The sequence below is a fragment of the Mirounga angustirostris genome, unplaced genomic scaffold, assembly GCF_029215605.1.
Source record: "Mirounga angustirostris isolate CCGP_5_RB_7025 unplaced genomic scaffold, mMirAng1.0.hap1 SCAF_3, whole genome shotgun sequence".
Taxonomy (NCBI): Eukaryota; Metazoa; Chordata; class Mammalia; order Carnivora; family Phocidae; genus Mirounga; species Mirounga angustirostris.
This window is the reverse complement of record NW_026991711.1, coordinates 174,424,326-174,446,457: the sequence shown is the minus strand read 5'-3', so window position 1 is coordinate 174,446,457 and position 22,132 is coordinate 174,424,326. Positions and strand designations below refer to the sequence as shown.

General features: G+C 42.3%; 1 protein-coding gene across 4 annotated transcripts in view; it reads left to right on the top strand.

Moving 5' to 3' along the window:
• The window catches only part of MREG (melanoregulin), a 58,249-nt gene extending 50,784 nt beyond the window's left edge, over window positions 1-7,465 (top strand). Inside the window, exons 3-6 of one of the 4 annotated variants that reach the window (XR_010410287.1) lie at window positions 3,564-3,654; window positions 4,900-5,063; window positions 5,810-6,029; window positions 6,771-7,465. Coding sequence is in view for 2 of the 4 variants with exons in the window: in XM_045870158.3 (XP_045726114.1) it covers window positions 3,564-3,654; window positions 4,900-5,063; window positions 5,810-5,944 (390 nt within the window). In the remaining 2 variants the exon portion in view is untranslated. Of the gene's footprint in view, window positions 1-3,563; window positions 3,655-4,899; window positions 5,064-5,809 lie in introns of all 4 variants that reach the window. The other 3 variants (XR_006789987.3, XM_045870158.3, XM_054506516.2) reach the window with 3 other exon arrangements.
• The last annotated feature ends 14,667 nt before the right edge of the window (window positions 7,466-22,132 follow it).

Below are 22,132 nucleotides of genomic sequence, written 5' to 3'. Positions count from 1 at the left end.
TTGAATTTCAACTCACTTGTGAAGAGTAATTGCTCTTTGTTATTTTTTTTTAATTATTTATTTATTTTAGAGAGGGAGGAGGGGGAGAGGGAGAGAGAGAATCCCAAGTAGATTCTGGGCAGAGCACATAGCCCAGTGTGGGGCTCAATCCCAGGACCCCGAGATCACGACCTGAGCTGAAACCAAGAGCGGGACACTCAAATGACTGCTCCACCCAGGCACCCCTGGTCTCTGTTATTTTAAAATTATTTGTCTAAAAACAAAGTGTGACGACTTAAAAATTGTAGGACACCACAAGACTTGCTTTTCTCCAAGTATCAGGGAATAGGTGAGTTAGTTTGTTTAGCTGTGAGTAAGATTTTGTACATCACCGTTTCTCATTTGTTGCATTCAGATTCTGTTCTTTGGGGTCATCTTAAAGACAAATTCAAATTCCCTCCTCATTTATTTTATCAAAAGCCAATTCTTAGTTAAAACCCTACCCATGCTTCTACTGGTTTTAGAGCTTTACATTCTGCGCAAAACTTCCAGATACTTTCATATGTGATGATTATCCATGACCATTCTGTCAAAAGACGACAGTAATAATCCAGATATATGAAGCGCATGGTTTCATCCCGTTAATCTTAACAAGCACTTCCCGTGCACAAGTCAGTTGATGCATCATGTGGGGATCCGTCCATAGCAGATTTTTCCATGTCATAGTATTGCTTCTCCATCAAGCGCTTTTATTAGAATAACAGATACTGAAAGAGAACGAATTTGTAGGACATGCAGTGTTGGAATTTAAGAATAGCAAAATAGCTGATAGGTGGGCAGCAAGAAGAGAAAAGTTAAAAAAAAAAAAAGGTCTGAAGCTTGGACGACCCAGTGAGGCTGGGGCTCTGAAAGGATAGGATTTGGCTACTTTGAGCTGAGGGAACAAGTTCTGGGGCATCAGCCAGAACTGGCCATCAGCCAGTCAGAAGAAGCCAAGAAAGCGGCTCAGAGACCTTGAATCACAAGTTAATGAAGCCACCTAGTGGTTTGTTACATGATTTAAGGTTGTGTGAAGACAGAAGGCAAAACTCATCTGCGGATTTTTTGATTGTGTGGGTTTCTTGAATCAAGTGTTTCTAAAAGCCCGATCACTTTCCATTTAAGGAGGACCCGTTTCATTGAGAATCAGCGCCACGCTGCTCTGTGTAATATTTTATTTATTTACAATCTTCTTTTTAGCAAAAAGGACCGAAGCAATTCACATGAAAAGACAGTGAGAGAGCACAAGACAGAAGATGAGAAGAGAAAAAGCATGAATAAAGACATAAAAAGTAGCTTGAATTTTTGGTCATTCAAAAATACTTACGAAATCCTATCAATTTTCCGTGAAAGGACTCTGTATTTTCATTTGGTGGAAACTGATCAGTTACAAATAATGTCCAGAATGATGCAACAGTTTTCAGGAAAAGTGAAACCATATCTGATGCTAAGAGCTGAGCACTTTTTCTTCTGGAGATCCTTCCAAATGAGATACTTCCCTCAATCCTCATGATAGAAACCATCCTGAGTCTTGGAAGATTGTTTCTTAATCGTGTCTACCCTGACTTGGAGGAGAATGTGCATCAAGCGCCCCTTTCAGGGCTTGCATGAGCACACGTGATCCTCAGAATAAGCCTCTGAGGTTGGTAGCACTTGTGTCCCCCTGCTGCACAAGAGGCCATGAGACACAGTTATGAACTTGCCCAAAGCCAGGCTGTTAAGAAATAATGGAGCCCGGACCCAGACCCGGGGCCCAGACCCGGGGCCCCAACCCGGGACCCCGACCCGGGCAGTATGGTTCTAGCCGCTGTGTTCTTTTCCAAGATGCTACGCCCTGAATGGCCAGTGTGGTACAATAAGGCCCATCCAATGAGAACAACAATACTTGAGGTTTCCCCCCAACTTACACACTCTGTAGGGGATTATATATATCACGCACTTTAACACAGTGCTAAAGATGAGGGCAAGGTTGCATATTTCCAAGATGAGTCCTTTAACTCTGCTTTCTTCTAGGGCACAGGCCTTATCGCTGACCCCAGTCACCACACACTCGTGCCCACACATGTACACACGCGTCTTAGGTTCAAAAACCGAAAAAAGAAACAAAAAGAACAACCCACAGAAGACCAGGAAACAGTACTCAAATTCCCCACTTTCTGACTTCTAAAAAATGGCTGAAATCCTATGCCCTTTTGATGGCCTCTCCTTAGATACGAGACCTAAAACGCAGTTGTAACAAAACCCCCTTTATTTTGCTGGTTTTTTGTTTTCAAAGTGGAATCTATAATTATTTGTGAATGGCAGCTAAATTGGTTTCTCTTAGCCAGTCATGAAAGTTGATTAGCAATGAGCAAGGCCAGCCTCGACAGGAACTATAGGGAAATAGTGTCATCATTGAAAGAAATGCGGTTAGAGAAGTCAGAGTATCACATACTTGGGTCTTAAATTGAGCATTAAGAATAGTTGTGTGGTTAATGTTTTTGCTGAAAGGAAAAGGTATTCTCCATAAAATGACTGTTCTGTGTAGATAAGGCTTCTTAACAATAAATGTCCATGACATTTAAAAGAAACACTTCGCTTAATAAAGATGCTTTTTTTTTTTTTAAGATTTTGTTTATTTATTTGACAGAGAGAGAGACACGGCGAGAGAGGGAACACAAGCAGGGGGAGTTGGGGAGGAAGAAGCAGGCTTCCCGTGGAGCAGGGAGCCCGACTTGGAGCTCGATCCCAGGACCCTGGGATCATGACCTGAGCCGAAGGCAGATGCTTAACCACTGAGCCACCCAGGTGCCCCAGCTTAATAGATTCTAACGCTCCTGAAAGATTCAAGTTCTGTTTGGGGACCAATGTGATGGCCTACTGCCCATAAGATTGAAATTTTCAGAATGATAGCTTTTTAATAGTTCTGAAGAATGCCTGAAAGATTCGCCCTATCATGGAACAGAAGTGAAAGAGAGTGATGATGAGATATGGTGAAGAAAATGTTGGCTGGGAATCCAGAAACTTGGGATTCCCAGGTCTACTTCACTCTGATAATAAAGGAAGAAGAAATAAATTCTTGGTGTGTGTCGTTTTTCTCATGGACTTTGGACTCAGACCTGGATTCAAATACCAATTCTGGTACCAATTAGCTGCATGGTATTGGATTCCCCAGTTAACGTCTTTGGGCCTCGGTTTCTCAAGGGATAAAATGGCTTTGGTAATACATGGGTTTTATTAGGGGCTCACTGCATGCAGGTGTTGTGCTCCTATATACTTTTAATCTTAATAACGGTCTGGAATGAAGTCGTCACTGTTATCCCCACTTTACAGGTAAGAGCACTGAGACTGAAACCAGGAGTGGGGAGAGTTTAACGAATGCCCCGAAACTGGTAGCCGACGGATTCCTATGGACTCCTCCTCACCCGTGCCCTCCTCTCTTTCCAGACAGGTTTTGAAGCCTGGTGAAGAGGAGACCCACATGTTTCACTTAGCTTCCGTTTGGGAATTAGGTAGCAGTGGAGGCCGAGGGGTAAAAATAAAGCTGCATTTTCATTTTCCTACAGGAGTGGCAAAAACTCAACTACGATATCTACACCCTGCGGCAGATTCGGAGGGAAGTGAGAAATAGATGGAAACGCATTTTAGAGGATTTAGGTGAGTCTGAAAGTGATCATGGAATGGTGCAAATCACCAGTGGTGATCATTCTTCCCTGTCTTCTGCTTGCGTTGCGTAAAAGGCACGTCGGTGGCTGACTGATGGGAGCTGGCGCCTACTAATTACGGCCCCAAGCCTGTCCTCCTTGTATCCTCCAGCATAAACATCTGATATTTCTGTTACCACCAGCCCGTGTCTTGAGGACAAATTTTGCCATGTGCTCCTGCATCTGTCCTCAGTGTGGAGTATCCCAGGGCAGGGGAAGCAGGTGGGCACTACCACGGAATGTTTTGGGCAGTGTACTTCATGGATTGAACTAGATGAGCGTGATTGGCCAGTTAGGAGCCGCTGTCTAAGAAGAGGCAGGTTGGAGGAAATACTGTTTGTAAGAGAGACAGCGAAACTCGGTGTAGACTCTCAGAAGGAATAAAAGGTAGGGAAGCTTCCAAGTTGGGACATAACCTGTGGCATGGATATTGGGGATTGGTTTTTCTTAAGTCGGCTAGGGTCGTGCTGCAATAAACACGGCCCCTCATGTTGTAAAATGACCTCGTTTTAGTATTTAAAGCGTGAGCATCTCGAGTTTGAAGTCCTCCATCCTTCTGCCTTGAAAGAGAACAGGACACCTTGGCATCATACCTTTTCACACGGGGTGTACCTGGTTGCTATCGCCAGCCTCCATTGCTTTAGTTGGGATACAGTGAGGTGAGATGGACCCCTGCCCTCTTTACTCACCATTATTGTGACCTAATTGTCTCCTTTTATAATGTGAGTTACCCCAGGCAGGTGTAAATCTCTGAGTCTTTCGTATTTTGGGGTGAGTAATTTTAACCAGACAATTGCCTCAGGGAAGGGCATCTGGGCTTGGAGACATAGAAGCCTGGAGACAACCACTTTGCGGGTCCCAAACTGCAAAGGCAGGTAGGGGAAGAGTAAGGAGTGGGAGGAGGATTTCAGTGCCAAAAAAAAAAAGTGGGGGGGCAGCAAGCTGTCAGTGCATGAGGATCTGAGGCTTAACTTGGAAGGGAAGTTAACGAAGAAAATTAAATGAGAAGAAATCTCAAAGGAGCTTTAATTAAAGACCCTATCAGTCACACTGACCTGGGAGGGAGCCCATGGAATGGTGCCTTGGCTCCTGATATTTGTTTGGAGTCCACATCTGGGTGCCTTCTTAATCCCCTGTAGGACGGCCATTTCCTGTGACTACTGTATTTACATGAGGGGTAAAGTTTTTGTCCCCGTAGGTTTTCAAAAGGAAGCCGACTCTTTGTTGTCAGTGACGAAACTCAGCACCATCAGTGATTCTAAAAACACAAGGAAAGCTCGGGAGATATTGTTAAAACTGGCTGAAGAAACCAATATTTTTCCAACAAGCTGGGAGCTCTCGGAGAGATACCTCTTTGTCGTGGTAAGTGGATGTATTTTTTTTTTTTTTTAAGGATTTTATTTATTTATTAGAGACAGAGCATGAGCAGGGGAGGAGCAGAGCCAGAGGGAGATAGAGGGAGAAGCAGATTCCCCGCTGAGCAAGGAGCCCAATGTGGGGCTCGAACTCAGGACCCCGGGATCATGACCTGAGCCGAAGGCAGACACCTAACCGACTGAGCCACCCAGGCGCCCCAGTGGATATATTTTTTTACATGCCCTCATTTTGCTTTAAATTTTTCTTTTCTGTTATTCCAAATACTCATCATTCCAGCACCACCAGCAACACCACAGCTCGAGGTGGTATCTTATACGCTGGTTTCCGGGGGCCGGCAGCATCAGAACCACCTGAAGGGCTTTAAATACTCAGATTTCTGGATTGCACTCAGCCCTATTGAGGCTCGGATCGTGGCTCAAGAATCTGTACTTTTCAGCCACTTCTGCTCTGCGGTCAGATTTTTGAACCATTTGTAGGTCAAAGAGCTGTGAGAAACATTGTGTATATAACCTAAGATTAAAAAAGCATTTGAAGGAACTCTAAGAGTGCGGAACATTTCTTGGATAATGTACACAAAGGGTTAAGGGGCATCTCTAAATTTGTTGAGAAAAATTGAAGAAATGTTTTACTTGCTCGTGATTATTTCTAGGGCGGGATTGTTACTGGATTGGTTTTCCCATCGACGTGGTTGAGTTCCCATCTTGACATTTGTATGTTTAAACGTTTGGCAGGATCGTCTCATTGCTCTTGATGCAGCAGAAGAGTTCCTTAAAATTGCTAGCCGAACTTACCCCAAGAAGCCTGGAGTCTCAAGCCTACCAGATGGCCAGAAAGAACTGCACTACCTTCCATTTCCAAGTCCGTAAAGGAGAGTCAAGGAGGCAGAATTGGGATTCCCCTCTACTGGTACTCAACAGCCAACCCAAGTTGGACAAATGCATATAGAAGACAGTAAGCAAGTGGAGGGTTAGCTAAGTGAAAAATGGTTCTAAATCCTATAAAAACTAAGGGTTTGGAATATTTGGTCTTCAAGAGGATGTCACTGTAAGGAGTATTCAGGTTGCGTTGAGATACACTGGTGATCTTGTATCAGGGAGTTGGCCGGTGGGATCTTTCCTCCTGGCTGATTATATTTCAAGAACCCACTGTCCCCACTTTGGTTTTGGTTGTGCAATAAGCCTATTGGGAGAATGGGATGTTCTAGGTGAGAAAACAGTAAGATTGATAGAGCTATCATTGAGCCCAAATATGGATTACTGAATTTTAAATAATCGTTATATAATATAGGCTAATGCCAAAATAATACCAGGCATTATATGACCTTTCTTTGATTTGGAGGATCCTTCAGAACCTTGCAGGTGTCAGAGGCATCATCTTGAGTATAAGTCATGATTATTCAGAGGTTCCGATGTAGCAGATAATAGAAATATCTAACAGTGCTGCCCAGAAGGGACTTCCAAACAGATCGATCCCAGGCAGAACTCCTTGCAGTGCCATGTCAAAAAGCTCCATCTTCAGTGGTGGGACTTGCATCTTAAATTCTCAACATTATCAATACCTGGTTACCTTATTTTGATGTCTCATCCATTTCTAGACCACAAGCCCTTGCTATGTTATCTGGGATAGCATCTATCAACTGAAACGTTTGGCCTTCACTTCTTTCTCTTCTCTTTAATCTGCTACTGGCTTTAGTGGCTGAGAGTCGCCCCTGCCCAGCGACCCGCAGCGCAGACTTGCAGCTCTGCGTGTGCGGGCGGTGTTGCAAGGAAGGTCATTGCTGGACTCTCTTCCCGTTCGGAGGAGGATTTTCAAGATGGAACAATGCTGCCAGTACGGCTTGCTTCTCTCTCCACAGACTGCGAAGTCCAGCCTCGGAAGTTACTTGCCACTTAAGCAAGGAGCTTGCAGGAAATAAATCATGGTTCACATTACTGAATAGACTTTCAGAAGCTGTCAGATGTATGGGTAGATTGCTGAGAACACTGGCAATATTTTTACTCCTACAGACTTTGCTCTTCTGAGTTCAGGTAAAAGGTAACTTGTCTTTAGTTTGTCCAGGGGATTGTGACTTGAAAACTTGCTGACCGGCTCTTTTGATAGTGTACACAAGGTTTGAAATATTTCTTAGAGGAGATACATGTTCTCCATTTCTTAATGCATTGCAGACCAATTTAACTGACATGTTTCAGGAAGATTCTTTCTAGTATAGTAAGTAAGTTAAAAGTTTTATTTTTTATATTTAACGCTTAACCTCTCTCTCATGTTGTTTAAAATTAGCCTGCAGACAATTTCCCTCACTTCTGTAGGCTCTTGTGAGATAAACGTACAAAAAGTGAAACAAATAAAAACAAAACATACAAAAAATAAGCAATAAATCTTTGAAATCATATTGTTTTCATGTCTGTCCTTGGAATTCGTGTCTTGTCTTTCTGCTTTTTTTTTTATGAGATTGTTTGCGTCTTTGTAGAATAAATTGTAAACATTGTCTTTATTTTTGGTAATGTTTGAGTAAGGATAAGAATGTCTCTGTGATTATAAGACACATGGGAATATCCAGGAATTTTTCCTTGCAGGGAATTAAAAAGTTTCTCTATTTACTTTTCAGTTGAATGTGTGTGATATTTCCAAGAAATAAGAAGGAAGAGGTCATTCTTTCCATAGTCCCTTTAAAGTAAAGGGTAAAGAAGCTGATAGGCAAATGGGTTTAAGGACCTCCCGCTTGTCCTCAAGCCATTCAAAGGGCAGATCTGTGCTCAAGTCCAGGGGACACTGCAGTACCTGACAGACTCAAGGGTGACTGCAGGGACCACTCCAGAACTCACACAGTGTTCAGCAGGACCTGGATCCACAGATGTGCAGGGGCTGGAGGGTTTTCCTACTTTCTAAATGTCTCCCTCTTGACCACTGTAGTATTTCTCAAAGGTTCATTCGTATATACAGGGTGATTTCAGATGGTAGAGACGAATGGAAATTTCCATATTAAAAGTTACTTATTTTAGGGCGCCTGGGTGGCTCAGTTGGTTAAGCGACTGCCTTCGGCTCAGGTCATGATCCTGGAGTTCTGGGATCGAGTCCCACATCGGGCTCCCTGCTCAGCAGGGAGTCTGCTTCTTCCTCTGACCCTCTTCCCTCTCGTGCTCTCTATCTCTCATTCTCTCTCTCTCAAATAAATAAATAAAATCTTAAAAAAAAAATTACTTATTTTAATGTTCACCAGGGGGAAAACCCTATAATTTGCTGATTTCCTGTTTCATGGATATTATTGCAGTAAACAATCAAGTATTCATGTTTTCTTAAAGGGGGCACCCAGGAAGGCACAGTGGACACGCTGACCAAGGTGACCAGGAATGCATTGTGGAGGGGGCAGCCACATCACTGAGAAGCTCAGTGATAAGGCCTGTGGTCCAGATGCTGTTCCAGAAGTGTGCTCACTAATAGCAATGGGGATGGAAGAATAGGGGCCCAGGGGCAGTGCTTCACTGCCAGAAGCAAAGTGGGCACAAGGATCATAATGAGTGGCCGGTCTGAGGGTACCTGCAGAGAGAGTTGGAGATGGTTAATAGAACACAGCATCCCTAGGGCGCCTGGGTGGCTCAGTTGGTTAAGCAACTGCCTTCGGCTCAGGTCATGATCCTGGAGTCCCGGGATCAAGTTCCGCATCGGGCTCCCTGCTCGGCAGGGAGTCTGCTTCTCCCTCTCCCGCTCTCCCCTCTTGTGCTCTTTCTCTCTCTCACTCTCTCTCTCAAATAAATAAATAAAATCTTTAAAAAAAAAAAAAAAAAGAACACAGCATCCCTAGAGGCAGAATGGAGGGGTAACCAATAAGAATATCGCTCAAGCTGTACCAGCGAAAGATCTCAAAGATGGATGACCAGGAGATAGGGTACAGCCACCCTAACAGAAAGTTATGATCTCTTGCCAAGTTTCCAGACCTTGGCTATTTTCCAGACCCAAAAACTACTTACTGAAGGACAGTCTAGATCCCCAAGAGGAGGTCTTTGCAACACCGCTGCAAGTATATATGGCAAAGACTCCCCTAGTTCTTCCTCAAAACAACCTGTGGTTATTCACCTGAATAACTGTACACTGGGGAAAAGAGTGTGCAAACACACTCTGAGGATGTGGGACACAACGTCCAAGTTGACACTGATGCTCAAGGACAAGAGTATCATGATAGTGTGCCTTTGAGAATGGAGGCCTTTGGGATTTATGGAGTCCTATCCCAGGTCTAAATCACAGTAGGTCCATTGAGTCCATGGATCTATCCAATGGTCATCTCCCCATTTCCAGAATAAATTATTGGGCTGAGTGTATTTGGGACTTGGCAGGCCCATCATTCATTTCTTGGCCTGTGAGTTAAAAACTGTCCTAGTGGGAGAGCTTAGTGGAAAACTCTAAAACTCTTCCAGCCCCCGACCGTGATAGGAAACCAAAATCAACATTGCATCCCAGGGAAGTGGCAGAGATTAGTGCTACCCTTAAAGACCTAAAGGTTACAGGAGTGTTGGTCTTGACCACAGTTCCATTCAATTCACCACGCTGACCCCTGTGAGAACTAGATGGATGGCAGAGAATGAAAGTGGATTATTGAAAACTCAACCAAGTGGGAGCCTTAATTGAAGCTGCTGAGCTGGATGGAGAATCTTTGTGAGAACAAATTAGCACAGACTCAGCTACGTGGAATGTGGCTATTGATCTGGTAAATATGTTCTTTCCATACTCATCAGAAAGGCAGACCAGGAAAACTCCATAGGTGTTTGCTGATAATTTCTTGTATGTCAATCTCCATTTCAAAATCTTTCCCCAGGGAACTCGATTGTGACACACTGTGGGAGCCAAAAATATAAAATACCCAAGTCTGCATTTGTGTATGACACATATATAGTGACTTTTTGGTTACTAAACCAAGCCAGAGCATTTATCTACTGAAATACGCATTATTGAATTGCAAATTATTTCAAAAGGTATTTATCTTTCAAATTAAGACATTAAAAAAAAATTTTATCGTGTGTGGATATCATGATCTGTAAATTCATTTAACATCAGTGGTTAAACAGTTTTTAAAGATGCTCATAAAAGTGACTTTTCTTTAGCTAAGACATTACATGTAAGTTTCACTAAGGGTTATCAGTTTAAAATCAGTAGTTTCTGGAAGAGGCCTGTATTGACGTGCGCAGAAACGAGTTTATCTGATTACTCTTCAATGATCACAGAGGCACCATAGCATAGCCCTGGCTTCTTTTCCATTAGAGTAATACATTTATTCATTTCTACAGATAACTTTCTGTTACTAACATCACAACGAATATGTTTAAATTTGATTAAGTTGCATTGAAAGGAATATTCTCAATTTCCAAATCACTACCATGTACAGAGTTAAAATGGCCAACCACTTGGAACTTTGTTTATACTGTTTCAAGAAGGGTTACTATTTGCTTCTAGAATATTATTCCGTGTTCTGCTTTGACACACTACAAAAGGATACGTGGCATCTCCATTTTCAAATCCCTTGCCATCTGGATTTAAGAGAGTGGGTTGTGGAAAACTGAGTCAGGGACCCAGGGCTTAGCTTGAGTCTCATCCTTTAATTATTTAGTATCAAAATGGGGTTAATTTTGGTTTTCTACTCATCTATATTCTAAGTATTTAGTGAAATTAAATTTAGAAACAACAGTATTATAAATACAAAATTAAATGATGACATTCATAATAGATAAAACACGGGCCTATAGACCATTCCTTTTTTCAAAAACCAAGAGTTGTAGTTTCTAGGTAGCTATTTACTTTAAAAATTCTTCAGCATTAGCAGTGTGAAATGTGTGAGTGAACTCCATCATACATCCTAGAGACATGTAGTTAGCATTTGAAGTATTCTCATCAGGAATCCACTTCCCAAATGGCTGTTCAATCATTTCAATGATCTTTAGCAAAATTTACACCAGAAGGTTCATTAAATTGCATAAAGCGTATTAGGAATGATTTTCCATTTATGAAATGAATCGTAGTCTAGATAAGTGGTTAGCTAGAAAGACTCTGGCTCTATCATCTTTGTAGGAAGGTGGTGCTAAGAATCTATTAAACCCAGCACTGTTCAAAGCCTTTCCTAAAGTCCTGTATGTCCTTTGTCCGCCTACTTCACAGACCTGAGCCTGCGTTATCTGGTTTGGTTATTGGGGTACTGTTGTATCTACCTAAGAATGAAATTTATACTCAGGTTTCTTTCAAACTTTCATTTCGATATTGTGGGTCTTAAGAAAAGAAAGGGTGAATTCTCTGGCATTACGGGAAGCATATGTGTAGTCCCTGGCTAATAAGTGCTGTATGTTTAGAAGAATTTGGGCTAAGATTCACTTTCATACCATCTGGTTGCAAGGTTACCAGGGAGGAGACCTATGGCCTTTACCTTCCTCTTCTAATTGCTGGAGAACACTGATATTTACTAAGAGACTGGACATTTGATGAAAAGTTACATTGACTTAGGTCAATTTCTAATCCATTTAAGAAATTTGAAAGTCATGCAGCAAATTTTAACATAGAAAACAACTAATCATACTACTATAATTCTAATATAATCATTCATAACATTTTGGGAGATTTCATTCTTTTTCATGTGCATATTTGAAATTTATATGTACAACTTTATATCCTAATTATTAAATTTAGGTCAGGGGTCATGAACTGAATCAAGGTCTCCAAGGGTCAACTGGGTGGGGACTGTGAATCAAAGGGGTTTATTATGTGTTCCTTGCCTAGAGGGAACAGTTACTACTCAGCTCCAAATGATTGTTGGAATGCAAATGGGCTCAGTTTTGCTAGTTATTCTGATTTTTTTGAGAAGAGCCAAACAAACATGATTTTTATGTAAATTTTATCAATTTTAAAATGTTGGTTACTACATTAAAAAATTTTAAAACATTGTGTAAGCCAAAGATTTATACATGAGCTGATAGTTTACCACATTTCACTGGTCATAAACATTTTTTTGTTACTAAATAGCCTCTGAGAGCGTCATTTTTTTAAAAGATTTTTTAAAATTTATTCATTTGAGACAGAGAGATACAGAGAGAGAGAGAGAGAGAGCATGAGCAGGCGGAGGTGCAGAGGGAGAGGGAGAAGCAGGCTCCCCGCCGAGCAGGGAGCCCGATGCAGAGCTCCATCCCAGGACCCTGGGATCATGACCTGAATTGAAGACAGAGGCTTAACCATCTGAGCCACCCAGGCACCCTGAGAGCATCATTTTTATAAAGCCGTCTAATAGTACATTGTGTAGATGTAATACATTTTATCATCTTTCATCTATTTTTGGACATTTAGAGGTTGTTTCCACTTTTTCTCTGCAATGAACATCTTCATGCATATTGCTTTGTTCTGTGTTGTTCGTAGAATTACAGAATCAAAGGGATGATCGTTTAAATCACTCCTTATGTACCACATCAAATATTTTCCAAAAGGTTTGTATCAATTTATGCTCTTTCTAGCAGTGATGTCTGAAAATATAATTTCACCTTATCTTTGTTATCATTGGAATATACACCAGGAAAAAAAAATCTGACAAAGAAGAAAAAGGTACCTTCTTGTTGATTTAATTTACATGTCTGTTTGTTAGGGTGAACATTAGTCCATATGCTTGTTTACCACTTTTCTTTCTTTTGTGACTTGTCTATTTGTTTCCTTTGTCCTTTGCCTATGGGGAAAACTCCTACTTTGAAGTCTTAACAATGTCTATCTATGCAGTAGCCAGGTATAAATAAACATCAACACCTGCTTCATGTTTAAAACATCTGTTTTATGGGGCTTTTCTTTTCTCTACTAGTTCTCAGCTTTCATCCTTGGGTCTCTCACTGTCTCACATGGCAGCATCCAAAACAGAGGCAAAATGATACGGCTGTGGCTCCTTAGTTCATTTTGTGGGATATAATTCTCCAGGTGTAAGACTGTTCCGGAACCTGGACTGGATGGCCCCACGGAAGAACCAAGCGGCACCCGGAGATCTTGGAGGATAGGAGGTTTATTTAACCCCGGTGTGCTCAGAGGAGAGTGAGCTCTGAAGATCTGAGCCCTGAGCCCAAACAAAGAGGGTAATTTATACACTTCTACTTCCGCATACTGGCACTTTTGGCGCCTGCGGGGAGCGGGGGCAGGGAGAGGAACCCGGAAGAGCCCCAGGGCAGGGGCTCTTGCTGGCTTGGTCAGCCATCATAGGACACAGATTTTTCCCCTTCAAGGGGAGCTACCCCCTCTGCTGTGTTTATATTCTGCAAGTAGCCCAAGCCTTCTCTTCATCCTTCCTTTCATTCTTTCAGAGTGAAGTAAAAATGCAAATAGGTTCATGTCCCCTCCTGCTTAAAGCAGTGTTCTTTTTTTTTAAGATTTTATTTATTTGAGAGAGAGAGAGAATGGGAAGGGCAAGGGGCAGAGGGAGAAGAAGAAGCAGACTCCCTGATGAGCAGGGAGCCCGACAGGGGGCTGGATCCCAGGACCCTGGGACCATGACCTGAGTGGAAGGCAGACGCTTAACATATATAACATATGTAATCTTATAGCATCGTGCACTTTTCCTCCATGGCCCTTAACACAGCTGTCCTCTTGACTCTATTCCTGTGATGACTGGATTAATGATCGTCTGCTCCATAAACTGCAAGCTCCATGAAGCAGGCAAGCGCCACATCTATCTTCGCCCATGACTCCATCCTCAGTGCCTACTGGACTGGCTGGCATATGGAAGATATCAAGGAGATAGCGGCTGAGAGGATGAATGAGGAAAGCCCGCATCCCGAGGGAAGAGAGAGTCAAGAGGCGGGGTTTAACTCAAGAACAAAGCATCAGGCATGGAGGGCCGGCATTCTGAGTCTAGCTCCGTTTGCCACTGACGGTTTCCTTCTCCACGATCACTGTGTGCTTACCTCTGACTTGTAAAACGAGGAGACACAAAAGGAAGAGAAAAGAATGGAACAAGCTATTTCCTCGGCCCGCGTCCCTCCCACCCCCTCCCTCCCCGACCCTGGGAAATGCTAGGAGTTTGGCACAGTGGCATTGACAGTGGCTTCGAATGAGCCATCTGTGCGGGTGCTTCCGACAGCAAAGGCTCGGCCTTAGGGTGTTGTTTGCGGCTTCAGGTGTGGGCTGCTGGAATTTCACCACAAACATCGGTGACGCCATAGCTGGCCAAGGGGACAGTTTATCTTAGTGGTTAAAAGCCGAGCTTTTTTTTTTTTTTTTTTAAGAAGATTTTGTTTTAATAGACAACGTTTCAAAGCACAGAGCACTTTTTTAAAAATTTTATTTTATTGCAAACAATGAATCATGGAACACTACATCGAAAACCACAGCTTTTTACATTTAGATTTCAGCTTTGTCACCAACAAGGCAGATGGCCTTGGGTAAGTTGCTTAATGGCTTTAATCTTTAGTTTTCTCTGTAGCAAAATGGGTAGAAGGCTTGGTATGAAGTTTAAGTGAGCTAATGCGGGGAACTTGATCCACACAGACTAAGTACCCTCTAAGATCCCTCTTGTGGTGGCTCTAGCTGTGGTCCCAGAGGGAATCAGGAAGCCCCAATTTTGGGGAGGAATTTGAAGGTGGAAGGTGGAGTTCCACCATGAGTGGAGATGTAGGTAGCGAAATTTGATTTTGTGATTGCTCTTGAAACTTTACGGCAACCTCTAAGCGGACGCGGTCTGAGGAATTGTTTCACACAGGAGAGCAATCCTACAAGGGATCTAACTTGACTTTTGTCTTTCTTTTCACAGAGGACAGTCCTGTGAAAGAAGCAGCGATTTCTCACAAGATGGTGGCAGGGGCAGGGAAGTTACTGGTTCTTCTGAGACGGCTGTGGATCCCGGTCAGTAAGGGGGCTAGGGGTTTAAAGGAGGATGTAGCAGAGTCATTGAAAGCAATACTCTGGAGCTGGATTACTGGGCTCCACACTAAGTACAGTGGTGTAGAACTGGGGAATTTACCCAGACTTTGAGTTCCTTACCTAGAAAATAGGAGAAATAAAGCTATCTAATGCATAGGGATTTTTGTAAGAATTAAATAGTTAATTCATATAAGGCAATGGTTCTCAATGGGGAAGGGGGTAATTTTGTCCCCCGGGGGGACGTCTGGCCATTTCTGGAGACATTTTCTCGTTGTCCCAACTCGGGGGGATGGGCTATTGGCATCCAGTGGGTAGAGGTCAGGGATGCTGCTAACATCCTACAGCGCACAGGACAGAACCTGCCCTCCCCCGTCAAAGAATGATCCAAAATGTCAATAGTGCTGAGGTTGAGAAATCCGAAAATGAGGTAGTGAGAAGAAATCCTGTCTGTAGAAATTGTTCAGTGTCAACTCTCATGAATAAACTTTCAGTAGGGATGACAATACCATTTTTCATAGGGAGCTTCCCAAATGCTCACACCTCTCTTGACCAAGTAAAGGGGACCAAAAGGAGTTTTTCTTATTCTATGTTCTGATAAAACCATACAGATGACATTTTAGTTGTAAGATATGGCTGTCAGTTTCCTGTCTGGAAGACAAATTTAATTTCCCAACCAAGAAGAATAAGTGGCTTCCAGCCATCAAAATACTGATTTTTTTGTTTGGATACTTTGGAAGATACTTAATGATGCCCTCTTAGAGAATGAAGACATGAATTGAAAGGATTATTATAGAGAAAGCTCCATGGTACAAAGTTTTAGGAATATGTCACATTGACTTTCCTTCCAGTAACTTTCAGAATTTTGCTTGCACTGTCACAAGTTAATTACACCTATGGAAAGACAGGTGGGCAGACCTGCAAAGAGGAGGAGGAGGGCAGAAAATCTCCCAGAAGAAAGGCAAGCAGTTTCTCAATGGATCTGATGGCGTCCTCATCCAAAAACGTGGTGCCATTAGCAAGGGGGTGAGGGGGAGGGTGGGGCACCTTCTCCGATGTAGAAAGAAGGGAAAGCTTGTCTTTCCAACAGGAGAAGGGCTGTGCAGCCTTGTTGCTTGCTGTAGCTTTCTGTGTTGAGTAAGTTACACTTTTCCCTGTATAAAATTACTTTGTATCTTTTGCTCAGGTCTGCAGGTGCTTTCCTGTTGACAGTCACGTTAAGAAAATAGATCTAAGTTTAAAGGGCCTGTATTGGGAGGAAGTAGGGCTCTGCCGAAAAGCCTCAGAAGCTGGGACCAGGTGGGGCTGAGGGAATGGGACGTGAGGGGAGTGGCTGAGGGGGAATGGGTGGGGACAGGAGAGAGAAAGGGTGGGGTTCTAGAAGGTCGAGTGACTGCGGATCCAGTTTTTCCACCTACTCCTGCTTTAAGTAGAACAGCTATACCGCATCTATTTTATTATTTATTTATTTGTTAAAACAATTTTTTTGAGAGGGAGAGACAGTGTGTGCTCTTTAACGGGGCAGGGGGAGGGGCAGGGGAAGAAGGAGAGAATCTTGAGCAGGCACTTTGCTTAGCAGGAGCCCAAAGAGGGGCTTGATCTCATGACCCTGAAATCATGACCTGAACCAAAATCAAGAGTCAGACACTTAATAGACTGAACCACCCAGGCGCCCCTTTCACCTATTTTATCTGAATTTATCTATGTTTTGTAACATTATTATTCCAAATAATACTTCACTTTTTCTACTAAGGAGTTCCACTGCTAGTAAAAAAAAAAATGTAGAAAAAAAATGTTGAAAATCTCTGGCATATATGGATAAAAGGTAACCCCTTCTTTATAGAATGTTATAGGTCAAATGGTTTCCCCCAGAATTCTTTATTCGTCAAGGAGTTCAGTATCTCAGGAAAAAGTTAATGCAAAACCAGGATTATTTCCCAAAGTGAACAAGATCAATTCAGTTTACTCCAGGAGAAGGCTGTTAAACAATCAGCCAGGGCTCTTGTCCTCCAGGGACTCTCAAGGCTTATCACCCTGCCTTTGAACTTGGGATAGAGGGGAGGCTGAAGCAGAGGGGATGGAACCAACTCCTTATTAAGATTCCAGGTGTGCTCTAAGACTTCGGGACTTTGGGTGTCCCTGGAATTAGGACAACCCGTGTCCTTTCCCGGTGAACACCTGTAGGAGCAGTACCATAAGCACTGAGGTGAGCTCACCTCACTGATCTCAGCTGGCTGGTTCCGCCTAACAGATGTGCATCACATTAACACTGGGATCCTGTTTCCCTCCGTCCAGGAGCTTTGCAGAAAGGATCTGGTTGAACACTAGATGCCACTGTTGACTCATTCTGTTGTCTGTTAGCCGTTCAAATTACCCCTGTCTCAGCAAGGAGACACAATTAAAAAAAAAATAGCCTAGGTAAATACATAAAGTTTTGTTTTGTTAAATTTCCTCCCATTTAATGACTGATTTAGAGTTTTTTTTTTTAATTAAAGTTCAGAGGTTGTCATTTTCTAGACAACATTTGACAATTGGCAGGTAATAGATAATGAGGCATGAATGTTTCTTAAAGGAGAAAGGTCAGCTCACACTAGAGGTCTGCAAATAAAATGACTTTTGTACCTATCAATTTCTGCACAAAAGAGACTTCAGTTAACCCTCTAGCCTACTTGTTTCTCTGGCGTATCAGATATGCTTGTTTCTGTGGCATATCAGACTGTTTCCACTTTTGGCATTTACTTGAATATTATAATGGGATATATGTCTAACAGTTGTCTTTATTCCTCAATAGGCTAGGTTGTTGGCGTCATTACAGACTTTTTTCTTCTTTTCATAGACTTGATTTTTTAGAGCCATTTTAGGTTCACAGCAAAATCGAGCAGAAGGTACAGAGATTTTCCGTAGAGGCCCTGCCCGCCCCAGGCACAGCCTTCCCCATTACCAACAGCCCCCACCAGAGTGGGACACGTGCTACAATCAGTGAGCTGCTATGACATGTCAGTATCACCCAGTTGTCCACAGCTCACACTAGGATTCAGTCTTGGTTGCACATTGTATGGGTTTGGACAGATGTATCATGATAGACTTCAGCCATTACAATATCACACGGAATGTTTTCACTGCCCTAACAATCCTCCGTGCTCTGCTCCATCTATTCATCCTTCCTTCCTCCCTATCCCCTGGCAATCACTGATCTTTCTATTGTCTCCAGAGCTTTATTCTCCATTACTGGCTTTCCAGTTTTTTTTTTTTTTAAACTTTCCACTTTAAAAAGTTTTAACACAAAAGTAGAAAGACTAGCAAACCCCAGGAACATAGCCCATCACTTTAAAAACCACGAAATTTTACATAATCATCTATTTAATCCTCCTTTCAAGCAGGTTTTGATCATATTTTCTAATACTGAAATTGAGGATCAGGGACTCTAAGCAACTGCCTGACTTGATAGAGCTACCTGATGCTGCAGTCTGATTCAAGCCCAATTCTTTCTATTTCCAAAAAGTGTTCCTATCACACATCCTTCAGCTTGATTTCTACCAGATATGTGTGCCTATCTGAATAGCTCCATTCTCTCTTGAAGACCAGTCCTACAGATACATTTTCAAAAGCTTTTAAGATACATTTGCCAGAATCTTCTAAAGAGAGAACAATTTATCGTCACATTTAGTTATAGCTAGATTTGTAACCGCTGTGGATATTGTGAATATGTGTATATTTAGGCATTTTATTCTCCAAAGGAGTGAAAAACTACCAGAATATATTTGTGATCCCTTGAAAGCCATAAACCGGCACACCGCTGGGCGTTGCTCATGTTGCAGACAGTACACGGTCCTCTCCAGCTTGCACTGCCAACGTGGAAATGCCCCTGTGAGAACTTCCCTGGACAGCTGACCATTCACAGAGCCCAGATATTTTTAAATGAAAGCTGTTCTAGCTCTTATTCTTTATCTCCCATCTTCCATCTTCAAAACTATCTATCACACCTTTAAGTCCCTAACCCCTCCTGGAGCAACCCCAAGCAACCCCCCAATCCAAGTATGGTAGCTTGATTTTTTTTCACATGGAATGTGGTCCAGGATGCCCTTTTACAACTCTTGTCAGGTCCTTTTAGCTTCCTTTCATTATTATTATTATTTTAGCAAACTGAGCACTAAAGCTACACAGGCCCGTTAAGATGGGTTGATAGCTGGTAAAGAGGATGCCTCTCCCCAAGAGCAAATCACTAAAAGTTATTGGAAACACAAAATTGCAAGTAGCAATAGAGAACCCTTGCTCCATTTGAGTCCTCAAAATTCCCTCATCCTTCCAGAACAAATATGACCGACTCGGGGACAGCTCTCTTTGTACTCCCATCAGAAGGTGCTCAGAGCATTTATCATATTGCATTGAAATACACGTTTCCATGACTGTCACTCCCAGACAAGGCCTCCTCTTGGGGAACTCCAAATCCTGGCCATCTTAGTACCGCTGGTGACCTGATCTTTTCACAGTGCCTGGCCTGTGTTTTCCAACCCTGATTTCATGTTAGGCTACCTTTCGGGCTACAAATGTACAGATCTCCTCCCCTCCCTTCAGGCCTCCTGAGTCAGAATCAGGATTCAGGTTCAGCCTGGGGGAAGGAGAAAAACAGGGACTTGGGCAGTCACAGTTCTCCAGGACATCTGCCCACTACCCCATTTCCCCTGGCCCCCATTCATTCCTTGCCTCTCATTTGATTGAAGTATGGGCAACCTTTCTTGTTGATATCCCCAAGCAAATGATTCTAAAATATGCTTTATTATTCTTCTGCTACAGTAAGAATTTTGATTGAATATACACGAATTGTTACCCCCTTTGAGTCATGACTTGAGAAGAGTAACTCAGAGACTCAGATGTTCAATTTTAGAAAATCATCCAACTTTGGGATGGAGAACCACACCCAAAAGAAAAATGCCTCCTTAATTCATATTATCCATACACAAAGCAGAACAAACGTATAAGCATCTTTTTAGAATTATTTATGAGGGAAATACCAAAATGTTGAATTCAAACTAGGATAATAAGTGAGGAAATTAATTGTTCTATACCCCATATTATGAATTTACATTCCATAAAATGTTGCAGATATTCTCTTTGTCTTGTATGTTGTCGTTATTGTTTGAGTTCAGTAAATACAAAAATCCTTGTAACATCTTTCATAGTCTCACTAGAATCTGAGAGTCCTGTTTTTTTCCCATGATCGTGAATTTAAGTTTGCAGGAACATAGCACCTTTGCTGGATCCCTCTCTAACCAGTCTCAAAATGTAGGGATTTCTATGGGCTTTAATTCACCCTTTCATTAAAAAGGATGTTTCTTTTAATTATAAGTGTATTATAAAGAAAATATGAAACCTCTGTCCTAATGAGCAAGGCAAGAATAGACAAATAGGATAACTACAAATTTTGATAAGGACCATGAAATTGAACACTGGGGACCCCTCTCCATGGGGCATCAGGGACATCTTCTCTGAGAGGGGACCTGTGAGTTGAGACCTAAATAGCGGCTGACATCCAGTCACACAAAAACTTGAAGCTGGTCCAGTCAGATGGAGTAGCATGTGCAAAGCCCCAGAAGCGACAAAAAAGTTTGGCATAACTATGGGACAGAAGGGAGAGCAGTGTGCACCTAGAGCCTCATAAGGGGTGAATGCTGGGGCAATTGTGAAGGTGCAGTGGATGTTGTGTCCTCCAAAGGGCAACCGCTCAAGGGGTCTGTGCCAGGGAAAGCCACAGACTATGTCAATTTTAAAACAGTCACTCTTGCAATTTATAGGAAATGGATCGGAGGATGGCAGGATCAGGGATAAGGGAGGGGGGCAGCAGTGTGGATGAGGCTAAATGGGCAAAGTTGGAGATGTGTATTGGAGAGGGTAATGAACAGTAGTTGCTGATGGATTTGGATTTTGGAGGTGGCACAGGAGAAGGAGAAATCAAGGATGACTCATGGCTTTCTAGCTGCGGAAGAGCATGGTGCCATTTGCTGAGATAAGGAAGACTGGGGGGAGGGGCTGGATCATTTTCAATGGAGTGGCAAGAGTTTTTTTCCCTTAATAATTAAAGAATTCATTTTGTTTCTAAACACGCATGTAGAATTGTTTTTTTGTAACAGCTTTACTGAGTATAATTTATACCCCATGCAACTCACCTATTTAAAGTATATAATTCAGTGTTTTTTTTTTTTTTTTATCCACAGAGCTATGCATTTATGACCACAATCAATTTTAGAATATTTTATTATTCTAAAAGAAACCCTGTACCTTTTAGAGGTCACTTCCTCATCCTTCTTCACATCTGTCCCTGCCCCCACCCCAGACTCTAGGCCACTCATGTATTTTCTGTCTCTATAGAGTTATGTATTCTGGGCATTTTGTAAAAGTAGAATCATACAATATGTAGCCTTTTGTATCTGACTTCTTCATATAGCATAATGTTTTCAAGATTTATTCACATTGTAGCATTATCAGTAATTTACTCCTTTTTATTACTGGGTAATATTCAATTGTATGGATATACCACATTTTATTTATCTATTCATCAGCAGATGGGCATTTGGGTTGTTTCCATTTTTTTGGCTACAATAAATAATGCTACTATGAACATTTGTGTACAAGTTTTTGTGTGAATATCCAAGAGTTGTTGGTTTTTTTGGTCTTGTTTTTTAAATTTGAAAGATTTATTTATTTATTTTAGAGAGAGTGAGCGAGCATGTGAGCAGGGGAAGGGGTAGAGGGAGAGGGAGAAAGAATCCTCAAGCAGACTCCCCGCTGAGCAGGGAGCCCGATATGAGGCTGCATCCCAGGACCCTGAGATCAGGACTTGAGCCGAAATCAAGAGTTCAACTGACTGAGACACCCACGTACCCCTGGTTTTTTGTTTGTTTGTTTTGCTTTTTAATATGTGAAGTTTGCAGTCTTTACAGAATAGCCAAATGGAGAAGCCAAGTTGCTGTCATGGTTCCATGCTTTCTTCTTACAGCTGACCTTTTGACTTTTGTCATTCTATATAGGAGACTCTTGTCTACTGTAAACCAGCCACCCTGACTTCTGAGATGGCCACATCAGGTCTCTTTCTATTCTATACCCTGGCTGCTAAATCTTTCAGGCGGGAAGTATCTTGCAGCTGGTCAGTTGATGGGTCTTCCATGCTGGAGTTGGCTCACACTGTTATTCTCATGGGTGAC